Source organism: Lepidochelys olivacea (assembly GCF_965140295.1).
Source record: "Lepidochelys olivacea isolate rLepOli2 genome assembly, chromosome: 3".
Lineage (NCBI taxonomy): Eukaryota > Metazoa > Chordata > Testudines > Cheloniidae > Lepidochelys > Lepidochelys olivacea.
This window is the reverse complement of record NC_140413.1, coordinates 136,924,936-136,945,958: the sequence shown is the minus strand read 5'-3', so window position 1 is coordinate 136,945,958 and position 21,023 is coordinate 136,924,936. Positions and strand designations below refer to the sequence as shown.

Genomic DNA, 21,023 nt, shown 5'->3' with positions numbered 1-21,023 from the left:
TTCTGGGTTCCCGGCTTGTTTTTGGTCCCCCTCTTTTTCCACCTAGGACTCCCTGGGGATTTGGCTACCCGACCCGCCAGGGTCAGGGTCAAGTGTTTGCTTCGTGAGGGCCTTCCTTGGGGAGTTGGGTCAACTCCCTGTCTGTCATCCATCTTTTCACCAATGTGATCATTTCGTCGTAGGTGGATGGATCATTCTGGCATACCCATTTGCGGAGATCTGGCGGCAGTCCCTGCATGTAATGGTCCATTACCAAAATCTCCAAAATCTCCTCTGGGCTGCATGCCTTGGGCCATAGCCACTTCCGAGCGAAGTGTATGAGGTTGAATAGTTGGGACCTCGGAGGTTTATTCTCCCTGTATTTCCACTCCTGGAACCTCTGGGCCCATACCGCTGCTGTCACCCCGATCGTGCTAGGATCTCTGCCCTCACCCGGGAATAGTCAGCGGTGTCCTCGGTGGGCAGATCAAAGTAGGCCTTCTGGGCCTCTCTGCACAAAAAAGGGGTGAAAACGCTGGCCCACTGCTCCTGGGGCCAGGCCTCATGCTGAGCAGACCTTTCAAATGAGAGGAGATATGCCTCTACATCATCCTCTGCTGTCATCTTTGGCAAACAACCGGTTGCCCTCAGGGTTTGGGTCCCATTGGACCCCCAGGCCTGGGTGGTGAGGATCTTGAGCTGGTCCATTATCTCGCGCAGGAGGGCTCGATATTGGGTTGCCTGGCTCATTAATAATTGGTTGGTTTCCTGCTGTAGCCTCATGGACTCCTGTTGTGCCATTGCCTGAGCCCAGGTTGCCTCCTGCTGGGCCGCCGTGGCTTGCACCAGCGCTCTCACCACCTCCTCCATTGTGGTACAAACAAAAACCCCAAACCAAAAACCCTAGTACACTTTTTTTTAAAAAATCTCTTTGTTCCGCCATGCTGTGAACAATCACAATCCCACTACTAACACCAGTTGTGACAGAACTCCGACCTTGTCCCCGTGCGTCCCGCGCTTCCAGGCAGTTTATGCTAGCTTCAGAGGCTCACTGCAACCCTCCATGTAGCCCTTCTCTCTCTAGGGCCAGGGATATAGTCTACTGAGCCCATTTCATCATAAGCCAGCAAGTAGGTTGGTGAGAGAATTTCCACAGTCTCTGTTGCTCCTACGGCCTTATACCAAAACAGTTTAGCCTCCTGTCCTGACAGGGGCCTGTATCCCGCTCCCAGGAGGTAGTTCTGTAATGGTGGGTTGCGGGGAACCCGGGCCTGCCATCTACTCCGGGTTCCAGTCCAGGGACCCTAATGGTAGCAGCTGTTGGCAGCCAACCTTTCACTGCCAGAGTTGTCAAATTTCCCTGGGCCACTTCCCCACAGCTCTCCTGCTTCTCCCTTCTTCACCCTTACCTTAGGGCTCCCTCACCAATGACTTGAGGGTGTCTTCATTAACCAGCCCTTCAGCCGCACTTCCTCTCATCTGGCTCCCTGGCTCTCCTCTGCCTGACTGGAGTGAGCCCTTTTGTAGTATCAGAGGGGCCTTAATTGGAGTTAGGTGGTCACATTAGCTTAATGGCCTGACCTGACTCTTTGTAGGTTAATTGGAGTCAGGTGTTCTCATTAGCCTGGAGCAGCCCCTGCTCTGGTCGTCAGGGAACAGAAAACAGTTAATCCAATGGCCAGTATATCTGCCTTCTGCTACTCTGCTGTACCCAACTGGCCTGGGTCTACGTCACCAGGTAAAATGCAATGGGAAATTATTTTTTGTGATTTTGCTCCAAATCCCTTCCCTAAAATTGAATTAAGTCTGCAATAAGGTACCATTAATTTCACTTTAAAATTGATTGTGTGAAGAAAAGTTATTTAAATTGAGTGTAGAACATAATTAAGACACAAAATGAAGTATCAAGAAACATAACTAGGTTTTGAAAGGATTCACTAAATTTTTTCTTTTCACGTACCTGTTATAGTCCACAAATCTAATCAACAAAGGGTAGAAGGCATAGAGGTCCCGTGCCAAAATGGTGAACTCATCTAGGATAAGCAGTTCAGCCTCAGACATGTCACCTCTGCCTTCTGCTCTTAGATGGTCTTCATCTGATACAACCATTGCTGCTTTTTTCTTCAACTTATCCATCAGTGGCAGGAAGTGGGTCTTTAAGAGCTGGGGCTTCACTTTGCTTATGATAGGCTGGGAAAACACTATTTAAGGCAAATCAATACTATAATAAACACTTGACCACAAAGCGTAATCTAAAACCTTTACCTTTTTTATCGTGTATTTTATTTTAAAGAACTAGGGTGAAATCCTGGTCCCATTTAAAGTCAATGGGAGCTCTGCACGGACTTCAGTGAGGCCATTTGCGGCAGGGAACATGTTTGCCTATGTTGTTTTACAGTGACTATCAAAATGGGGTTCCAGTCCTGGATGTTAACAAAAACATAAGCATCAAAAACAACAGAAAGAAGACAGTAAGCATTGAAAACTCATGTGAAATTGAATCAGAGGGCAAAAGTGACTTTTCCAGGGAGGAGAGAAAGTTTTACAGGGTGACAAATCAACAAATCAACTGTGTTTTCAGCCTTTCACCTTTGTGATTCTGAATAAGACCCAATGTAGTATCATCTTTCTTTAAAAAAAAAAAAAAAAAAAAAGCCTAAAAGTGAGCTCCCATCTCAAAGGAGTGTGTGCTGAAGTGGAAATTCTGATAATATTTTTATGATTCCTATGAGTGCCTCAGTTTCCTTGTGCTTTGCATTGCTATGCATGGAGTGTAAAAAGCTGTCCATGGGGCAAAACAGAGGATATGAGGTGTTGAGTCATGCAACTGTTAGGGTGATATGAATGGGTCATTAAAGGATTGGCTGAAACCAACCCATATCAATGGAGGATCCAGAAAGAGAATGGGAACCCCAATGGCCAAGACATTCACATTTAGCAACCAACAGCCAAGAAGAAGGAGATTCCCTCCCATATCTCTGCACGGAGAAGCAGAGCAAAGGCTCCAGCTGGAGAACAAAGGGGAAAGGAGTCAGGTGGCTGGGTTAAGAGCTGGCCTTTGGAGAGACACAGGAACACACACACATGGGACTAGGAACTGAGACTGAGAGAGAGCCTAGATAGCTTTGATGGCAGCATGGCTCAAGGGAGTCCTGGCCTAGCATTGGCCATGCTGAACTCTTAACCTTTGCCTCTCTACCCTAACCTAAGGATTTCCAGATTCTGTACATCAGGTGATAAATAAATTGTTGCTTTGTTTGGAAAAGGCTGCCTGGACTCGCTGCAAATAATCACTAAGAGCATTGCACCCTGAAGGGGCACAGCACAAGCCTTCTGCAGGAGTCTGGCTTTGGCTGGACTCGCTGCAGGGAACCATAGAGACAGATACAGTTTGTGGGTGCCTGAAGGCTCAGTTCTGGATTCTTGGAGGCCACAGGCCTGCCTCTGTGGAACTGTGTGCATCCTTGGGGCCCAAGCACACTAAAGGGGTCATACTCCCAAGGAACTAATTAGAAACTGGGGCACAGAACAGACCCTGTGGAATGGCGATAGGGTGTTAGTCATAAAGCCTAATGACAACACTTCAAGAACCAGATTTTGTAATAGCACGCAACTGCCTTCTGTACGTATAGATAAATGGTGGCACAAATATAATTCTTTTAGTTCAGTAAATGGCATATTACAATGCAGTGATGGCCATGGCTTATTATGAAGTTCAACATGATATATACCAATTAGTTTAAGATATAGTATCTCTCTTTCAAAGAACTGCTGTTTTATTGTCTCATTTAATTAGACTTTATATTATTCAAAGAGCCTGTAGAATATGGGCTTGATTCTCCTCCAACTTCAAGTGGGGTAAATATACAGTAAATCTATTGACATCAATGTGAACTGATGTAAGAGACAGAAGAATCAGACCCAAATTATTCATATCTTTAAATCTTACCTGCTAATCTCTTCATCCAGGCTCCCTCATCAATACCCAGGTTGTTATAGATGATTTTCAGTATGTTACCCAACAGAGTGTTCATGTGCTCTGAGGTCAAGGCTGTGCAGCACATTTCAGCCTTGTCGGGATTGTTTTCTGGTCCATGTTCCCACCAGTGTGACATGTAGCTACACAGCATAGGCAATATCACTTCCATTATATGTGGCATTTGTGTGTAACGGATACCAGACTCTGCCAATTCCACAATTTCTTCCATTAACTTCTCCAGGGAAGGAATTTTTGGACAAACCTCTTCTACACTGATTGGCAAATTGAGAGCTAGAAAATAATAAAAATAAAATGTATCACAAAGAGAAAACACATATAAAATATTTATATCCAAATGTTTTTCCATTCTACTTTTATTTTCTCTTTCACAGCATGTCCATCTGGCAGATAAAGCTTGCGATACAAAGAAAGAGTGCTTTTATGGAACTGAGTAGAGAGTTATACATTAGCTTCAATGGAAGTGTCAACTTGTGTAGTAAGATTAGTGCCAGTACTGAAGTTGGAGCCAAACTGTTTGTATCTGCCTATACTCTGGGCTGTTTTTCAAAATCAGGCTACGTCTCATTTTAATACTGAATACATCACACATATTTGTTCACAGAGCTGCATTAATGCTTGCTTAATTGAAGTTTGGAAAGCATTCTGAAATCCTCAGTAAAAGTATATTCAAATTATTATTATTACTATTAATAAAAGGATATTTCTTTCCACAAGAGATAGTATAGGCTAGTGTGGATGTACTAAAATTACCAGAACATATTACCTATTAATGTAGACACTGACATTTGCCAGATAGACTACTGTAGCTCTATAGAAGAATGAATCAGTTGCTCTTCTTTTAAAATTGAATGGCTGAAGTTATACATAAGATGCCATTAAGTAATTGTTGTATACTATAGCATAGTGTTTTTCATTTTGCAATATTTGTAGTATGCATTATATTTAGAATGAGAAATAACAAAATAAAACTATATTCTACTACTATGAAAGGTAGCTGTCCAGTTTTTAATTTCACCCATGGTAGTTTGAAATAATACAAGTTAATCAACAGAACCTCTAAAATATTTGCAATAGGAACAGCATAAGGCACAGCTTTAATTCCCCAATTATGTTTTTATTAAATAGCCCTCTGAAGGGGGCTCTACATTAACAAATTTCAGAGTAACAGCCGTGTTAGTCTGTATTCGCAAAAAGAAAAGGAGTACTTGTGGCACCTTAGAGACTAACCAATTAGCTCACGAAAGCTTATGCTCTAATAAATTGGTTAGTCTCTAAGGTGCCACAAGTACTCCTTTACATTAACAAATGTTTACTTATTTATATTTGCCTTTGCTGTGGTATTTCCTACACTTAAAATACAGAATACACCATAGCAAACAATTTATGTCATGCTATCCTAAGTATTTACTTGTTAAGGGCATACAGTGTATCAAAATATTTAGTCCCAATTAAAGATACGGGTAAGTCCCAGAGATGGAAGTAAGAGTTGAGGCTGAAAATGAGAGATGAGGAAATAAAACTGTTCATTAGGATATGCCATTTTATTACATGATAGTAGGCAGTATTAAAATCTCTACCTGATTTGCCATATAAAATAAACCTTATATAAAACCACTTATTTATATACAATACAAATAGCTTCTGTGTTGCAATGTATCAACGTGATCAGAATGAGGAGGAACTAGTTTGGCAAGTTAATTCCAAAATAATAATAATATCTCCATATGCAACACTGGGCAGCTCAAAAAGGAATGAAAAAATTGAGTTTTGCAAGATTTAACCTACCATCTAGCAAATGAATATAAACAGATCAGTAAATGAAAGGCAGGATTGTTGTAATAGAAAATGCATGTAAATATGCAGTGAGTAAGACAACCACAATTGTGTGTGAAATCCAGATGTTAAAATGCCTGCCTGCGAGGGTCTGGATATACCTGCTCTGTCTCTTGAAGACTTGGTGTTGTAGATAGAGTAGGTATTATGTTTGTTCAGATGAGTTTCCAAAAAGGCCACAGGGAAGGCACCAGCAAAAGCAGCCAAACATTCTCCTAAGGCTGAGCGCTGCCTGTGAATTCACAAATGCTCATTGTTATTTATACACACATATTTTTTTCTGAATATACTCAGAGCTAGTTCAGTATCATCCTTACTTTTATTATAAACTATAGTCTTCTCAAAGAGAGAATCTGCTACATGGTTATTACTACTAACACAGTAACAGAAAAATCCATTTAACAGATATCAGAGAACATCAACTTTCTGCCATTACACAAATAAAATGTTATATATAAAATGTCAAAGCTGGGCCTACTTATATTTGCCGAGAGCTACCAAGGAGCATACAAGGAAAACACAGCACTAGTACAATAACAATAACGATAGTAATCCTATTATTTCCTCTCAATTTCAGATAATACTGACTAAACAGTGTCTCCCATTGACCGAAAGCTACTGAATAAACTGATGGATCAAGAGGCCAAATGTTACCATCATTATATCTAAATCAGTGGTTCTCAAAGTCGGACCGCCGCTTGTTCAGGAAAAGCCCCTGGCGGGTTTGTTTACCTGCCGCGTCCTCACGTTCGGTTGATTGCGGCTCCCACTGACCGCGGTTCACTGCTCCAGGCCAATGGGGGCTGCGGGAAGGGCATGCCAGCACATGCCTCGGCCAGCACCGCTTCCCGCAGCCCCCATTGGCTTGGAGCTGCAAACCGCGGCCAGTGGGAGCCACAATCGGCCGAACCTGAGGACGTGGCAGGTAAACAAACCAGCCCGGCCCGCCAGGGGCTTTCCCTGCACAACTGGCGGACCGGCTTTGAGAACCATTGATGTAAAGGGTACATTAGATCCCACAGGCAAGTCAATTTTATTGTAGTACGTGACTGTCAAAATGACTATCAGGTGTTGTACCATTCTGAAAAGCTTGTGGGCAGCTTTAAATAAAGATGGCTTAGTATCAAGAGATGAACAAGCCATTTCTAATTTCTTTTGGACTAAAACATGCACGAGGAAGTAAGAATCAAACTGGAGAACTTGAGGAGATTCCTAGAAGTCACAGAAATTCTGCAGTTTTGTCAAAATCCTGCCTTCCTTTCTGACTTAGGAGAAAGGAGAAACCTGGAATTTCTGCTGTAACAGACTGCCATTGAATTCCCAATCCATAATACCCACAATAAACACAGGAACTTCAGCTTCTGACTCCATCATATCTAACTCCACTCTCATAGCTATTTACCCTCCTGATTTCCTCCCTGACCCACATTATGTCCTCATGAAAAGAACATGTTTCACATATATCTGTAAGATAGCATGCTATTCACTTTCTATATGCATTGATGCTTGTGGACTATAATAGATGAAAGAGGCCACTTCACTTTCACAATAGCTCTTGTATGAGTCAATATATAATTTCATATAAGACCAATATGTAAAATATAAGCCACTTAGAAAGCATTCACATATAATTGCATATATTTTTATTTCTCATTGGAGAGTAATTATTTTTAAACTTAATTCTATTTGTGATTAGATGGGGTGACAAGTGGGGGTGAGGTCAAAGGCTGAGGTGGCCATGTTTGTTATGAGCACAGTGTTATAGATAGATAGCAGTTCTGAAGGCAGTAGCCATTTGGAGTACAGTGACTATGTATGTCTCTCTGGAGTTACACATCCTTCCACTCTTATTGGATAATAATGGCTCTTTGATAGAGTACAGAGATTTCCAGACTAAGGGCTACTGAGAAATAATGTCGGTCATCATGCAAATCAGAGCCCTTTTACCAGGATGCAGTGGTTTGTAAAAGAAACAAGTTTACATAGTACAGAATCCCTGAATTTTGATAGCTGAAACAATGCAACTTATTTGACTTGACTTTAATTGACTTGTTGCAACCTTACATTCTGACTCCCAAATTGGTTGCCAGGAGTCCGGTTTTCGAACGGAATACCCAGTCGAAAAGGGACCCTGCAGGCTCTGGTCAGCACCGCTGACTTGGCCGTTAAAATTCCAGTCAGCAGCGCAGCGGGACTAAGGCAGGCTCCCTGCCTGCCCTGGCTCCACGTGGCTACCGGAAGCGGCCAACATGTCCCTGCAGCCCCTAGGCGCAGGGGCAATCAAGGAAGCTCCACGCACTGCCACCGCCCCGAGTGCTGGCTCCTCAGATCCCATTGGTGAAGAACCGTGGCCAATAGGAGCTGCAGGGGCGGCACCTGTGGGTGTGGGCAGCATGCACCATGCACAGCTGCCTTGCTGCTCCTATGCCCAGGTCAGGACCCCTTCCCACACTCCAACCCCCTGCCCTATATCATAACCCCCTCCTGCACCCTAAATCCCTCCCAGAGCCCACACCCTGCACTGCCTCTCACATTGCAAACCTCTGCCCCAGTACTGAGCCCTGTCCTGGACCTCAAACCCCTCATCCCCGGTCCCATCCCAGATCACCCCCCCCCAGCTGGAGCCCGCACCCCCTCCCACACCTTGCCCTAGTCCAGTGAAAGTGAGTAAGGGTGTGGGAGAGCGAGCAACGGAGGGAAGGGGGATGGAGTGAGTGGGGACAGGGCCTTGGAGAAGGAGGAGGCATGGGTGGGGTCTCAGAGAAGGGCAGGGGCGAGGTACAGGTGTTTGGTTTTGTGCGATTTGAAAGTTGGCAACCCTACCCGTATACAAGCTATGAGATTTAATGGAAAGGGGTAGAGAAACAGACACCCTGGCAAGGAAGTGGTCATTACACTCCTCAGTGCTATTCTGGGTCTGCTACTGCTTTGCTGTGACCTTGAGCAAGTCACTTGATCTCTCCTATTTGTCAGTTTCCCCCCCGGCAGACTGCAGATCAGGGTGTGCAAACTAAGGCCGAGGGCCAGATCCGGCCCCTCAGGGCTTTGGATCCGGCCCGCAGGATTGCCCCCCGTCGTGCCGCAGGCCCCGTGCCGCTCTCAGAAGCGGCCGGCACCATGTCCCTGCGGTCCGGGGGCAGGCAGAGGGCGTGGCGTGGGGCCAAGGCAGGCAGGCAGGGAGCCTGTCCTGGCCGTGGTGCATGCCGCTGCCACCCCGGAGCTGCTTTAGGTAAGCGGCGCCAGGCCAGAGCCCAAACCCCTCCTGCATCCCGCCTCCCAACTCCCTGCCCTGAGCCCCCTGTAAAATCCTGCACCCGTCCTGCACCCCTCCTCTGCCCCAATCCCTTACCCTGAGCCCGTTTCTGCACACCACACTTCCCCCCACACCCCGCACTCCCTTCCGCACCCCAACCCCCTGCCCCAGCCCTGCATACAATTTCCCCACCCAGATGTGGCCCTCAGCCCAACAAGTTTGCCCACCCATTCTGTAGATAATTAAACCTGCTGGGATGTTGCAGACTGTTGTAAAGTTTAATTAGTGTTTTGATGAAAGTACACACGGTTATGAATAAAGTTCTCTCTCTGCCTTGCTTTATGGCCTATCTGACTGATTCTGTAGAATCACTGATTGTTTTCAACAGTGATTTTTTGAGAATGAGTCCTTCCAGACCTGATTCAAGAGTCTTGAATTGTATAGCTCAGATCCACCTCTACTTGAAGTACAAATGCAAGAAATACATTTTTGATGCATTATGATTTTTTCATTTGATTTGTTAATAGAATCATGAATGAACAAAATTCAGTAATTCTGACTGGGTGTCTTACCCATTAGAATGAAACTGCAAAACGAATAGATAACATTTTATTTACAAAATGTAAAAACACCACATTTCTGTAGAACAAAGGTAAGTTTTTAACATCAGTCACGAACAAAGATAAATGAGGGATAACCATAAAGTACAGTGAAGTTAATCAATCTACAAGGAACAATTATAACAATAATTGAAATGAAAATTTGCGTTTTCCCCTTCTAGAACTCATAAAATTCTCTAAGTTCTCCTTGTAATTATACTTGTATACTGCTTGTATTATACAAAAAAAGTCAGATCCTGCAGTCCCAATGCAAGCATGAAATATATTTTAGAATAAGAATCTCTTCGGTTTTAATTGAAGACTATCTTTTTACATAGTTATATGCGAATATTTAAATTTTATTATACTAAATCACAATTCTCTTTTCTATTAGGGGTACTTGATTTTGCCCTGCTCTCACCCACAACTTCTCTCTACACTCCTTTTTGTGCTTTATTAAAGCTTCCACCTGAGAAAACATTCTAACAAAGAACACATGTGGTGACTACTTATACGATTAAGTGTGTATATGAAGATTCCAATTATGTACATGATTTTTCATCTTACCGCTCCACATAGATACTCTTGCTGGTTCCTAGAGAGTACAAGCTGGCCAATATTCTGTAACAAGAGACCTGAACATCTTCCACTAAGGGAAACAGACAAGGAAGAAGTAAAAAAAAAAAAAAAAAAAGGTTTTAATGCATTCCATTTTAGTCTACACAGTGGGTTTAAAATATAGAGACAATCTAATTATATTTAACTTGACAACCTGCATACTAATGAGTTCAAGCTACCAAACACCAACTATAGAAATCACTGTGTAAATCCAAAAAGTAGTCCTATGGCCAGATGCTGACATAGCTTTTTATGAAAAAATGCCACTTAATTCAATAGAAAGCATATACTGAGAACAATATCATATTTAATGTACCATAAACGCTCTCTATTTTGCTGTGAAAAATGGCAAACCATCTTTGTTAGGATAATGCATAGTTATAGAAGCTGAGACTTGATTTATTAAATAATCTATGCACTACAGTGTACTGAATCTTTTCCAATTGCTAGCAGTGCTTTAAAAGCAGGGAATTCTCACAGCAACTATCTAAAGTGTTAAATGAGTAAAAGGAAAATATAATCAGAGAACTAACCAATTTAAGAATGCATTATGCTTTGTAAAATATACAACAGTAGAAAAATACTCTTGCGGAACAGATTTTTAATTTTGTAAATTACAGTTAATGATTAATGATAGTATCTCATTTTTAGACAAAGCTACAGGTAAATAGCATCTAAATGATGTATTCATTAGTCAGGCAAGGGAACCAAAACACCTGATCCCCAAAACAACTTTTCTGTTCATTGCTTGTTTTCAGGAATAACAATCATCATATTATGCATTCTAGTGTAAAGACCAACACTGTTTTTCTATGTGCAGCTGTAAAAAACTGAATTGATCAAATTGGAGAGTAAAACAGTAGAGATGGTTTTTCAGTCCCTCACACAGTATGAGGCAGAGGCAGATATTTTTGATTGGCTGGGCTGACATTCTAGCTAACTCCTCCCACTTACGAGCCACTCCAGAGACTCTCTTCTAAAGCCAATAACTGTCATATCTGAATAAAACACTTTTTCAAAATTTATTAACAACAGATAAAACTGCCCAGCATTAAGAAGTAACTGCCCAACTGAGGGAAAAAATACACAAACTGGGATGACAAGGAGGGCTATCTCCTCCACAGCGAAATGGCTGTTATTCCTAAAACACAATGTGAAGAGAAGTGGTGCTTGTGTGCATTACATAAAATAGGTAAGCACAGTTTAAATTAACCAACAATTCATACTATTAGTGGGTTTATAATAACTGAATAACAATCAGATAGAATAGGTGATTAAAATCTTGTAAGTAATAAAGTATCAGAGGCTACTGATGAAATTCTATCGGGATCAGAAAACAAAAAGGAGTAGGAGTATACCTGATATTCTATAGGTATAGTCCCACAGCTTTTAAGTTTTGGATTATGTTAATTAGACACTGAAATTAAATGTCTTCAGCCATCATTTATAAAGAAATAAAAATTATAGTATAGCATCACCCAGTCAAATTATAAATATCAGAAAACCATTTTCCACAGAGCTATTTTATATTTTCTCAGGCATAGAAAATGCAGATGACTGAGTCTGATCTTTTTCTAGATCCTCCCTGAGTGGCCTCCTTCCTTGAAGCTGGCCAGCTCAGAAATGGAGAATTGTTGAAAGAGAAGAATTGCTGCCCACAATAGAAGGGGAGCTGGCTATTAGAATTCCCATGGGGCTTCTAAACAGTACAAGATTGAAACTCTGCTTTGTGGACTGTAAGAGGCACTGTGAGAAAACAGCTTTAGTCTCTCCAAAATGAGGTGATTTACAAAATGTACGTTCTACATCAACTGTGCTCCTACACTCCACAGAAATGGAGCTTCAGAAGTACCTCCCCACATCAGACCCTTGCAGATGTCTTCAGCAGTTCCTCCTGTTCTGTCTCATGCACCCATTTGACACCCCATCAACTGAAAGAAGGTCATGTTTGCAGCTAAAGTCAGGTGACATAACCTTGCTTGAAAAGTTTGAATGAATGAGGTTGCATTACAACAGATATCATCAGAGAACTTCAAAGTTCTATACAAAAATTAAGTTTGCAACACGCCTGTGTGATAAATATTATTATTCCCATTTTACAGATGGATAAACTGCTGCAGAGTGAGACTCCGTGATTTATGCCAGATCACATAGCAAGTCTATGGCAGAGCCAGAAATATAATCCAGATTTCTAATCCTATCTTCTAACCACAAATCCACACGCCTTCCCAAATTTGTACACAATGAGATAAAACCTGCATACCTTATTCTAAGCTTAAGACAAATTCTCATTTAAATCAGTGAACATTTTGGCAGAGTTTTGTCAGGATTTGTCCCCATATATTAGAAGCCAATCTGTAATAACCCTCAGTACAAAACAAGAAAGATCATTAGCTGTCTGGCATTTCTAAATAATACATACATATTATGTCTTCTCCAAATTGATGCTGTCCAATGTGTTCAAATAATGAAGAGAGCACTGGAAGGAGAGCCACTGTGGTGTAGTTAATGATTTGTGTCACTCCTTTTGGCTGATTTCTTGTGTGTGTAAACTGGCCTTGCTTAAGATTTTCCATTGTCTTCTCCAGATCTTCTGCGGCATTATCCAAAAATGCTCTCAATGCCATTTTAACAGACTCCAGACCAGTCTTCATCACAGTCCTGTGCATTACATATAAAAGAATTAAAGATCATATTCTGTTAGAGAAAGCACAAAACAAAGTCTATTCCTGACTGATATAAAAAAAAGACACACAAGATCTTGGGAAAACCTTCCTATTGGGTAAAATCTTCTTTCCCACAAGAAAGCAATTCAAGCAAGCATGTTCCAATTGAAAAGCAGTGTCAGAGTGTCACTCTGCAGACCAGAAGGGATTTCAATTCATTTTACATTGACTCGGCTTCTTAAGGAAAGGGCTTAAATGCTTCATAAGAACAAGGAATGAGGAAGCCTGCTAAATCATCAAAATAGAAAGCTTATGGTTGTTTGCAGCTGCAAGCCAAAATGCTACCCATAGCCAGATTTTGCTTCAGCAATTTTAAAAATCAGAATGGGTTTTCTGAAAGCCACAGTTAAAATCTGTAGTAGAAAAAGAGCAACATGAACATGTTGGTCATATAACTACAATCACTTGTATGCAATATTGTAATTCAGTGTCACTGTCCTCAAACAGAAACACAAGGCTAGCTGAGTTGACTGTAGGGGTCCTCTATTCATAGCAAAGTACAATTTCACAGAGTTTTCATTGTGATTGTGTGAGAGAACTCAGCCCAGGTGAAAAACGCTAGATTGACAGGCCAGGAGACTAAAGTAACCTCTTTTATTCACAGAATATGTACTGCATGGGTGGCAGCAATGCAAACTTCCATATACAGCTATATAAAAGTGCCTCAATCCTGACCTGGAGGGACCTTTCTATGGGTATGCCTTCACTGAAGAGTTAACTTGGGTGACTGGCACCTGAGTTAACCTAGCCTAAGTGTGGGCAGCCATACTGCAAAGCCATACTCAACTCACTATATCCTCACTGCTACTGCACTCACCCATGTGTCACCAGGCCTTCTGGGGGGGCACATGCCATGGTTCTTAGCGCTGGTGTGAGCTGCTCTGTGATTCTTCTACCTAGTGAATTGTGGGAGAACTTGTCTGTGCTTCTGGACATGTCAGGGGGAACTGTGAGGAGGGCATCCGAGGACTATCAGCACTTGAGTGGTTGAGTGGGCACTTTACTGGCTTGAACAAATGCAACAGCCACACTTTAGCCTATAGACCCAGCTGAGTCAGCTAGCCTGGGCTGAAAACACCACTAAACTCAGGTCAGAATTTTTGTGTTTGGACAGGTTAAGGGCAAATCTCAAATAATCACCCGAGTTAGCTCAGCAGTAAAAACATACTCAAAGAGTGAAAGCATGCCTCACTCTATGCCAATTCAATTCTTGACTTCTCTGATCATGAGGTTGTAAGCAAAACAGTAATTTATTTCCAATAGTTATGACAGTTTTTGAGACACTTATTCACTCGAGACAAAACCCATGAACAGCCAGCAGTTTTTGGTCACTACTGAACTGGCCTGGAGTTGGAACAGTGAGCTAGAGATGAAAAGCTCTATGTTCTCTTATCAAACCCTTGGGTTATCAAGAACAATAAAGAAACAACATTCAGTATAGGAACTATTTCAGCAGGACAACCCTTTTTTATTTTAGAAATTCTGTGGCCATGTACGGATAATCAGCCCCCCAATTCTACTGTACATGTGCTATTCAGTTTTAAGTGATTTTTGTATACTTTAGAAAATGTATTCAGCATTACCTTGCATCCAAAGTCTGGCCAAGTATATGAAGACAGTTGACTATTGATGTTGCATCATTTCCTAAACAGGAAGCAAAATGATCCACCAATTAAAATGAGTTTGCATTAAAGCATTCCTATTTTTGTTAACTTTTGTCATTTTCAAAGAAGCAGTAAATGACACAGCAGGGGCACAATTCAGCTTCTGCGTGATTTTAACAGTCAAGTTAAAAACATGCAGTTTGTTGCATTAACTTTATTTACACAGACAATAAAGCATTTCTGATCAAATAGCTGAGGCACTCAAAGCATCTCTCCCTCAAACATCTGAGGCACTCATGAAGCACTTAGATGTGATGTTAATTAGAGCTGCAGTGTACTATTTGTATTTCATTTAAGTTGTTGAAAATTTCACTTTAATTGATTCCAGTTTATCTGAGCATTCATTTTCTTTCTCTCAGGTAACAAAGGTTATCTAATGCTCTCAGTTTGGTGCTGCCTCACTGATACAAGAAACAAGCATTCATATAAGATGACAAAGATGTTAGACCCTGAACATAGCAGCTAAGCTGAAGTGATCTACTACGGGATCTTTGAAATCAGATATATCTTCCTGAAAAGCAACACAAATACTTCTCACAACTCTTGCAGTTCTCCACCTAATGCTCTATAATAAACTTTCTTATGATGAAGTATCAAGCACAAATTCAGACATTGGCATAAATGGATATCATCCACTAAAATAAGGAGTCTCATTAGTTAACACACAGGGCAGAATTTGGCCATACATACATGATCCATATATATTATTTCACTGTTTTAGAGTTAATTCCCCCACCTGTTTACAAAGATGGATTTCTCTCTCTCTTTCCTTTCTACACTTCTAAAATTACTTGGTCTTCAGGAACCAACAATTGAGTAGTAGTATGTTTTTAAACATTGATTTGTACCTACAATGAAAAATGATGTTTTTCAGTGAAATAGAGATTTTCAAAAGGCAGACCATAGAGAACTAGATGCAATGGTGGCATTTGGGAGGGCTTCTTTACATTACTCATAATTAAGGCTACGATTTACTCACAGAGATCACAAAGATCCATGACTTTACTGGACCTCTGTGACTTCTAGGGCTTCAGGAGAAAGAGTGGGGACTGTGAGCCCCTGCCCTGCAACTGGGGCTGGCTGGAACCAGGACCCTGCAAGCCCCAGCCCTGCTGCTTCCTCCGGGGGGCTGCAGCAGGGGCCAGGGACTGTAGCCGGAGCCCGAGACCCACAACTTCCACATGTCTGGGGCTTGGTGCTCCACAGCCCCAATATGTCCTGGGCTTGGCGGGGGCCATGGGCCACAGGCCTGTGGTGTCCCGGGCTTGTGGGGGCGGCAGCCAGGCCGTGCACCACAGCCCCGTGGCGTCCCGGGCTTGGCACAGGCTTGGTATGGGCCATGCGCCCCAGCCCCACGGCGTCCCGGGGCTGTGCGCCCCAGCCCCACAATATCCCAGGCTTGGGCGGACTGCAGCTGGGCCTGCCCCAGGGCTTCCACCAGTGGCTGCAGCCAGGCTGTGCACTCCATCCCCACGGCGTCCTGGACTTGGCGCGGGCTGCAGGCCCCGGCCCCATGGTGTCCCAGGCTTGGCAGGGCTGCAGCTGGGGCCGTGCACCCCAGCCCCAGGGCTTCTGCCAGCAGCTGCAGCCAGGCCATGCGCCCCAGCCCTGCAGCTTCCATCGGTAGCTGCAGCTGGGTCCATGCACCCACCCCAGCCCCACAGCATCCCGGACTTGGTAAGGGACACATGCCCTGGTCCCACGGCATCCCAGGCTGGCGGGGCTGCAGCCATAGCAGTGTACCCTAGCCCCACAGCTTTCGCCAGGGGTTGCAGCTTGGGGTGCACGTGCCCCTTGCGGCTTCCCAGTGTCATGTGCCCCCATGCTGGGGCTTGGTGGGGGCTGCAGTGGGAGTCACTCACCTCTGTCCCACAGCTGGGCCAGCTCTGGAGCAGGGGCTGTGCGCCCCCCATGGCTGTGCCCTCTGCTGTGGCCATATGGTGGGGGGCTTGGCCTGTCAGTCCCCCCACATGGGACTCCACTCCTTCCCCCTACCTAGCCCTGCCCCCCATTTATTTGTAGTAAAGTAATGGACAAGTCATGGGCTCCATGAATTTTTGTTTATTGCCCGTGACCTGGTCATGATGTTTACTAAAAATAACCGTGAAAAAAATTGTAGCCTTACTCATAATCTCACAGCAGGAACTGGTTGATACATTCTCTTATTTACATTCACAGCAAGAGTCCTGTGCTTTGCCAGGGTCAGCTAGTCTCTATAGTGAGGGTCAGTAGGGTGGAGTCTACTATAGTCTAAACATGCTGAAAACAAGCCAATTTTTAAGACTACCCCCCCAGAAGTTGTGTGCGTGTGCTTTCTTTCTGATAGTAAAAATAGGAAAAAACTTCACTGGGACATATCAGACTTACACTGAAGTAATATTAAAAGATTAAGAAATTAAAGAAAGTTTAAAAATTCCAAAAATTCTAAATTAAGGCCCTGCCTGAAAAAAGTGTATTAACAGGATTAATTTAGCTTCAGCAGGACCATTCACGTGCACAAGTCTTTGCGGGAACTGGGACTTAGGTAGAAAAACCAACCTTAATTCACTACTCTTCATTTAGTTATTGTTATATAATCACAATTCATTTGGAAACCTCTGCCCAACATGTATTAAACATGTTTAGAAGACAACAGTGGTTACAACACTGATGATCTGTCTACACTAGCACTTCCACTGTTCCTATTACTTGTGGGGCCATATATTTTTGAGAAAGACATCTAGTGTAGACATAGTCTATGATAGCTATATTTTTGCAACAGAAAGGGGTGACTTTTTTTTTTTTTAAGAAAGCTTAGCAATTGTGGAGAGAACTAAAAATCACAAGATCCGTATTGACATCCACTCCTATAACCTTCCTCATGTAAATTAGCACAGCAGCAACTGAAGGGTACGGCCTTCCTCCACAACTATGCTTTCCCAAATAGACCATAGCATCACCAATGTCTACCGACTTTTTAACTTCAAATATTTGAGATATTTGGAAAAGCATCCGAAGTTCAGATGCTTATCTGAACCCCTTTGGTCTGGAAATGTGCCTGGAAATTTTACAAGAATGAGGTCCATTATGAGATTTCCAGTACTTCCTTATTTTGTTTTGCCTGGAAACATTGTGAGAAGAAACTTTCATGAGGTATTTTCAAAGCCCAGGTTCTGATTCTGGATGTAGCTAAGGAAAATTGAATTGCTAACACTGTAAAAAGCAAACTAAACATTTTTGAACTTCACATATATGTTTTGTTTGGACCTAATTTGGAGAAAAGTATTCAAAATAACTCAGTACTTATTACACTCAAAGTTATAGTAAAACTACTGCCAGTAATTGGGAGACCCATTATACATGAGAGAACTTTGTGGATTAGCATGTATGCTCCTTTCCTCCTGGATTGTCTGCCCTAGGTATGTCAGGAAAAATTATGCTCTTACTTACATTGGTGAATTTGGCCCAACATCTTCACAGCACTATTTGCTTCTCAAACATAGGAGCAGGGACAGTGAGAATTCTGGGCTTTGCATTTCTTTAGACTTAGAGCATTTAGTTTTTTCCACTCTGTTTTCAACACATATAAGCACAAAAAGCAATTGGGGTGCCCTCGCTTTTAATTTATGTATATATGCCACTAAATTAATAAAGACCAGACCAATCTTTTTTTATTTCAAAATGTTGGGAGGCTATTTTGCTTCTAGGCTGAGACCACATATCAAATTTCAGATCACCATGATTTTTTTAAATGAGTTACAAATACCTGAAATTAGGAGTTTCTAATTAAGTGAATTCTACTGATGCAACACAAAGTTCTACAGCAGTAACACAACTGTGGCAGGTCTGCCCAAACAGACCTGTAGCCAGAGCACGGTACTAGAGCCTAATGCAGAACACATTCTTCTAATCCATAACATAGCCTTTCCATTATAAAACACTTTAAAACAACAGGGTACAGTAAATCAAAGCTAAGAAACCACTAGACCTTAAAGGAACTGCATACTTAAGTAACTGCTAAAGGAACAATAAAAATTGCAAGTGCAAAAACATTTTCACTTAAAGAGTTCAGGCTAAAAGCATCCTAGAAGTTAGTGTGATCACTGGGTATCTGAATGATTGTTCAACCCTGGGCTACAATCACAACAGATTTCATAAGCAAAATGATTGGGTTTAATCAGCACTTGGATGGGAGACCTTGAGGAAAAAATCCTAGATACTTCAGGAACTGATGTTAGTGATTAAATTCAGTGTTAACACCCTGCACTCAAAATCCCATGGATACTCATCTCCAGGATGCCTTAATGGAGGGATTTGTGCAGGTTCCCAGGAAGGAGCAAACAATCAGGCAGAAACAGCATCCCCTCCCCCTTAAAACACCACAGAGTTTTCCTCCTGAGTAATATCCTCTCTGTTCATGAAAGTGAATGGGATAAATCTGGTCAGTTAGCAGCATGGCTAACATTTGTTTCAGACTGTATGTCACTTTGTCATCAATAGTGAGAATAAAGAATTGGGCTGATACACTGATAGCTCTGAAAATAAAGAGAAAGCATCTCATACCAGAGTTAAACAATATTGAAAAGTAAATTAAACTATTCATAGAAAAAAAATTTTTAAATGAGGAAAATATAATTTCAAAGGCTCATTCCACTGCAAATAATTTGTGGAAAATTCAACCCATTAATAATAATGAAAGTGCATAAACGTACTCTCCTGAGTGCACAAATACAGCTCTCAAACAGTAAATTATCCTTGTTAAATCTCAGTTATCCAATAATCAGCATATAAGAAGTCCATGCTGAAGAATAACCTTAACAAAAATACTAGTAATTGTGACACTGGCAGACCAGCCAACCTGTGTATGACCCATAACAACTTAATGAGGCATTACAATTGTATCAGGATTAGGGTGACCAGATAGCAAGTGTAAAAAATCGGGACAGGAGGTGGGGGATAATAGGTGCCTATATAAGAAAAAGCCCCCAAAATTGGGACTGTCCCTATAAAAATCAGGACTTCTGGTCACCCTAATCAGGACAATTCACTTGTATGTGAATTTCAAAGAGATGTATTAGACCAGCAATCATTAACCCATTCATTTGCAGTAATAGAAATCAAGGGTAGATGCTAAGTCTGTGTTTACCTGTATCCTGAAAGAAGTTTAACAATGTAACCCAATTAGCTTGTAGATGCTTATTCCTTTCATGTCTCAATTGTTTTTACATTGTGTGTGCAACTGTGTTCAGTAGACTTTAAGATCAAAGATGTGAGACACTGCATGAAATTAACAATATTACATATATTGTCTTCATCTTATTTATCCAGGATATAATCTATGATCGGCATTCACCTTACATTAATCAGTATAACTAGATTACCTGTGTATGCACCGTAAATAGAATGTTAACTTCAAAGTGATGGGACAGTGTGCTCTCAACAAAGAAGAAACCTCAGTCACATGTTGTGCTCAAAGCACTTGAAAAACCTGCTTCAGCTGCCTGATCCTTTCATCTTTAGTCAGCTAAACTTTGAACATGGAAAGTTTAATCTGTGGGACTGAGATCTTCCAAGTAGTTACATGGAATACTCTGGAAAAGGCATGGAAAGACTCTAGCAGACTCTATATCTAAGCTGCATTTGGATTCTAACCTTTTAGGATAATTCCAAAGAGACTTTTGCAAGCCAGCAGATGGATCAGGATCACAGCAGTGATGTTATATGAACACTGAAAATCACTTGTATGTATATGATTCCTTAACCATTTAATAACTCCCTTCTTTTCTTTTATTAATAAGTCTTTAGTTAGTTTACAAAGGATTGGCCGCCAGTGGGCTATTTGGGTAAGATCTGAAGTACATTTTGGCCTGAGGGTAAGTGCCTGATCCTTTGGGATTGGTAGAACTTTAAGTATGATTAATAGGGTTTTCAGGAACCTATCACTTTATTACACTAGACTGTCTAGATGGGAGCCAAGGGCTGGAATGCCTAAAGGGGACTGTGTTTGGCTTTTTGTTAACCAGTGTGCTACTGCAGAAGCTCTTTGGTAGGTCTAATTATAGCATAAAATACCAGTTTGGGGGATTGTCTGTCCTATTTCTTGCAGTCTGCCCTGAGTCTGGCATTCTCAGTGTGGTCCATCCAGGCACCCAGTCACAGTAATCCAGTGTGGTTAACACACTTCAGGTTCTTCTGTATGGCAAACAATCATGCTTAGCTTCTGATTTTGTGTGGCGCACTCCTCAAAATTAAGGCAACACAGCTTTTACAAATGTCTTTCCTTTTACTATACACAATATGCTAATCTATCTTTGGGAGTAGTGTACAGATCCCATACCACTCATAAGAACGGACATACTGGGTCAGACCAAT

General features: G+C 42.0%; 1 protein-coding gene across 1 annotated transcript in view; it reads right to left on the bottom strand.

Moving 5' to 3' along the window:
• RYR2 (ryanodine receptor 2) overlaps positions 1-21,023 on the bottom strand; it is a 717,900-nt gene that overhangs the window by 164,432 nt on the left and 532,445 nt on the right. Inside the window, exons 64-69 of the mRNA XM_084622892.1 lie at positions 14,592-14,652; positions 12,705-12,943; positions 10,232-10,313; positions 5,914-6,044; positions 3,929-4,249; positions 1,940-2,180 (exon numbers count right to left, since the gene is read on the bottom strand). Of these exons, the coding sequence (XP_084479018.1) occupies positions 1,940-2,180; positions 3,929-4,249; positions 5,914-6,044; positions 10,232-10,313; positions 12,705-12,943; positions 14,592-14,652 (1,075 nt within the window). The remainder of the gene's footprint in view (positions 1-1,939; positions 2,181-3,928; positions 4,250-5,913; positions 6,045-10,231; positions 10,314-12,704; positions 12,944-14,591; positions 14,653-21,023) is intronic.